Genomic DNA, 3,512 nt, shown 5'->3' with positions numbered 1-3,512 from the left:
ATTGAAAGTACCCATCATCCGACCGGTGTTTAGCTTTTTAACTACTGATAACAAACTAATCCATTCATACTCTCTTATTTGTTCTTATTGAGTTTCTCAAATCTAGAAACATGATCCTGATCACTTCCCTTAATAACTTTACATCATATAGATTGAGCCATATGTAGAGAAATTTAGTAATATGACATGAATATGTGAGTTTGGCTGTGGGTACAAAGGAAAAAGGCAGGTGTAGTACTGCAGCAATCATATAGTCAATTTTGATAGTTTAAACATATGTATTGATCAGACAGCGTGTACTCGAGACAAAGAAGAAGAAGAAGAAGAAGAAGAAGGAGGAGGAGGAGGAGGAGGAGGAGGAGGAGGAGGAGGGAGCAGGTCTATAAATAGGGGCACACCGTTCATCCTTGCAGGACCAGTCAAAGTTTTAGCAGTTCTTGTAAGTGTTTCGTCACTTTGTCTATCAATCAACTAGATTTTACATCACACACAAACACAAACCAGAAGAGCGAAAGAGTTATTTGTTCCCTTTCTGCATCAATGGGAAAGGGCACACGTCGCAACAAATCTACCGCCAAACAGAGGAGGGCGGCGCTGCCCGCTGCGCAGACAACCGTCCACGACCTCCCCGACGAGCTCGTCTGTCAAGTCCTCCTAGGCCTCGGCTCGCCGCTCGACCTCATCCGTGCCGCGGCCACGTGCGTGCGCTGGCGCCGCGCCATCGCCGGCGAGGGCTTCCTCGGCCGCTTCTACGACCACCACGGCGCGCCGTGCGTCGCCGGCCACTACTACGTCACGGACACGCAGCCCCCGGACGTGACGGGAGTACTACGCTGGCCGCCGAGGAAGCCGTCAGCAGCCTTCGTGCCCTCGTCGTCGCCGGATGTCGTCGACGGCGGTCTCTTCTCCCTCGACTTCCTCTACGTTCCGCCGGTGACCGACCGCCCTCGCCGCACGTACTACGGCCGTCGTCCCCGCCGTACACGGATACGGCACAACCAGTGCAGGGAGATCGTCGACAGCCGCGGCAGCCTCCTCCTCCTGACCAACGGGCCGTGGCGGGAGTTAGTACACCCCAGGCACTGGTCATCTGACTTCATCGTGTGCGAGCCTGTGTCACGGCGACATCAGGGGATCGCGCGCCCGGCCGACCTCAGCCATCTCCCGCTCCTCGGCGCCTTCCTCCTTGACGGCGGCGGAGCCGGAGGCGGCGACACCATGTCGAGCTTCAGGGTGCTCTCCGTGCTCTACGAGCCCGACCGGTCGCGCTACCAATTCGGCATGCCACGCGCGTGCGTGTTTGCTCCGGGAAGTGACGGCGGCTGGCACATATGTTGGCACACCATGGACGAAGATGTCGAGGTCCCGCTCATGGAGATGATCCACTTGGCTGGGCGAACCGCCGGGAGGGTCTACTGGGGGATCGAGGACGGCACCGTGCTCGTGCTCGAGGAGAGCACGGTGAAGTTCTCGCTGCTCACATTCCCGGCGCAGATGCCGGGGCCGTACCGGAGGACGAGCTTCCGCGTCATCGGTAGCAGCGTGGACGGCGAAGACAGGGTGCGTGTCGTGCGCGTGCACGGCGAGGACCTCGATGTCTTCGGCCAGCTCCTGGACTCCGGCGAGTGGGTGGTGGAGAAGAGCGTCGCGCTGAGGGACGCGACGGCAGGGCTGTCCGGTTGGGACTACCGGTTCTTCCGGTTGCCGGCGAGGATCGTCACTGCAGGTAACACGTTCGTGGTGTTGACGCCGGCGGAGAAGATCTGGCTCTTCTCTGTGGAGCTGGAGACCATGGAGGTGGAGAACGAGCACGTGAGGAACCGGAACATCGGGCCGTCGTACCCGTGCGCGCTACCATGGCCTCCACTCCTGCGAGCTTGTGTACGTCGCGGTGACGACGACGCCGTCGTTGGTAAGAGAAGGCAACGCCACAGCAAGGGAACGCCGGTGTGATGCTTACCGATGGAAAATATGTCCTGGACATATTCCACCACAGGAATTGCTATTCATCTACAAGCTTCGAGTTTCCTCTTCTTTGTTTCTTTAGATAATTATTATGTTCCTCATCTATATGCACACTCACGTGGTTTGAGCGATTAATACGTACCACGTGCAAATGACATGTCTTTTCTCCCTTCATTTCAAATTATAGATCGTTTTAGCTTTTCTAATGCATAGATATTATCATGCATCTAGACATAGACATAGGGTATATCTAAGTACGTAAGAAAGCCTATAAATCTAAAAATACTAAAATGGCTTTTAATTTGGAATGGAGGGAGTATTATGCATCTAAACATAAGGTATATCTAAATGCATAACAAAAGTCTATGAATATAAAAAAATCCAAAATGACCTATAATTTGGGATGGAGGGAGTACTAGCTTAGGCCATATATGCACACTCATCTATAGGCACACTCACTTGTACATTTGTGAGTGTAAGTACCTGTAAGAAACATGCCCTCTTAGGCCATAATTTGTCATTTTGATGATTGAGTGACAATATAGTCATTGGGACTAATAGTTTGTTAAGAATGTAGCTTGTAGGTTTAATAGGTCCAAGAATGCAAATCAAACCGTGGCAAGATCCAAATCATGATATTCGAGTGTTCAAGCCATGGTATCTAGGATTATTTTATGGTATTCAAGTGTCCAAATATCAGTGAAATTCGAAGTGTCCAAATGACAGTGAAAATCCAGAGCATCCAAGTGCGGTACTCATGGTGTCTTAATGGCAGTATTCAACTCAGAAAAACATAAAGCACCGGATATGATCCGACGAGGCACCGAAGCAAGCATAGGAGGAACCATCGGAGCTACTAGTACAACACACATAGTAGTTCTTACTAGGATTGGCTATATGTTGCAAAATTCCTTGTGGGTGGGAAGTTTCACTAGATCCCTTGATGCACGTCAAGATAGAATGATCTAGTGTTTGTTTTAATGCATTGTAGTGGAAACCATAGGTTAAGAATTTAAGTTTGCCTAATTCACCTCTTCCCCTCTTAGGCTACGAGCTTCGATTCCTTACAGTGCCATGTGCATGTGTGTGTTATCTTTGTAAAAAAAATCCTACTCTTGCAACTCGGGTGATAGCTTCAGCTTGTTCTTCAACATGTATTTTATTTATCCTTTATAATTTAAATTTCAATTTCCGTTTAGTCTAAATGTTGGAATAGTCAATTCCAAAGTTCCATTTAAATCTAGATATGGTTACTTTCATTAACAGCATAATAGGAGCATAATCTTGACATGCAGATGCAGATGGTTAGATTAACACATTTGGCAACAAAAAGCAACATGGAGTAAACTATATAGGGCTGGAATGCAATTAGAGAGGAATAAAAACAAATCCCAAACTCATGTGTATTGCATTCTGCAGCACATCTCTTACTATTTCCCTCCACCCATCTCGACTCAATCAATTAGAACGTCTCCAACAGTTGGAAAAAAAAAAGACTCCCAATAATCTAACTTTGAGGTTAGGAACAAAAAAATAATAACTCTCCA

The 3,512-nt window shown here is 48.7% G+C and overlaps 1 protein-coding gene across 1 annotated transcript; it reads left to right on the top strand.

Annotated features, from left to right (window-relative positions):
- Positions 1-250: 250 nt before the first annotated feature.
- On the top strand, positions 251-3,269 carry LOC117845941 (uncharacterized). Its single transcript, XM_034727024.2, has one exon. The coding sequence runs from the start codon at positions 541-543 to the stop codon at positions 1,951-1,953; it is 1,413 nt and encodes a 470-aa protein (XP_034582915.1). The 5' UTR covers positions 251-540; the 3' UTR covers positions 1,954-3,269.
- The last annotated feature ends 243 nt before the right edge of the window (positions 3,270-3,512 follow it).

Source organism: Setaria viridis, chromosome 2 (genome assembly GCF_005286985.2).
Source record: "Setaria viridis chromosome 2, Setaria_viridis_v4.0, whole genome shotgun sequence".
Classification (NCBI taxonomy): Eukaryota; Viridiplantae; Streptophyta; class Magnoliopsida; order Poales; family Poaceae; genus Setaria; species Setaria viridis.
Note: the sequence above shows the minus strand (reverse complement) of the source record. Positions and strands in the feature narration are given on the sequence as shown.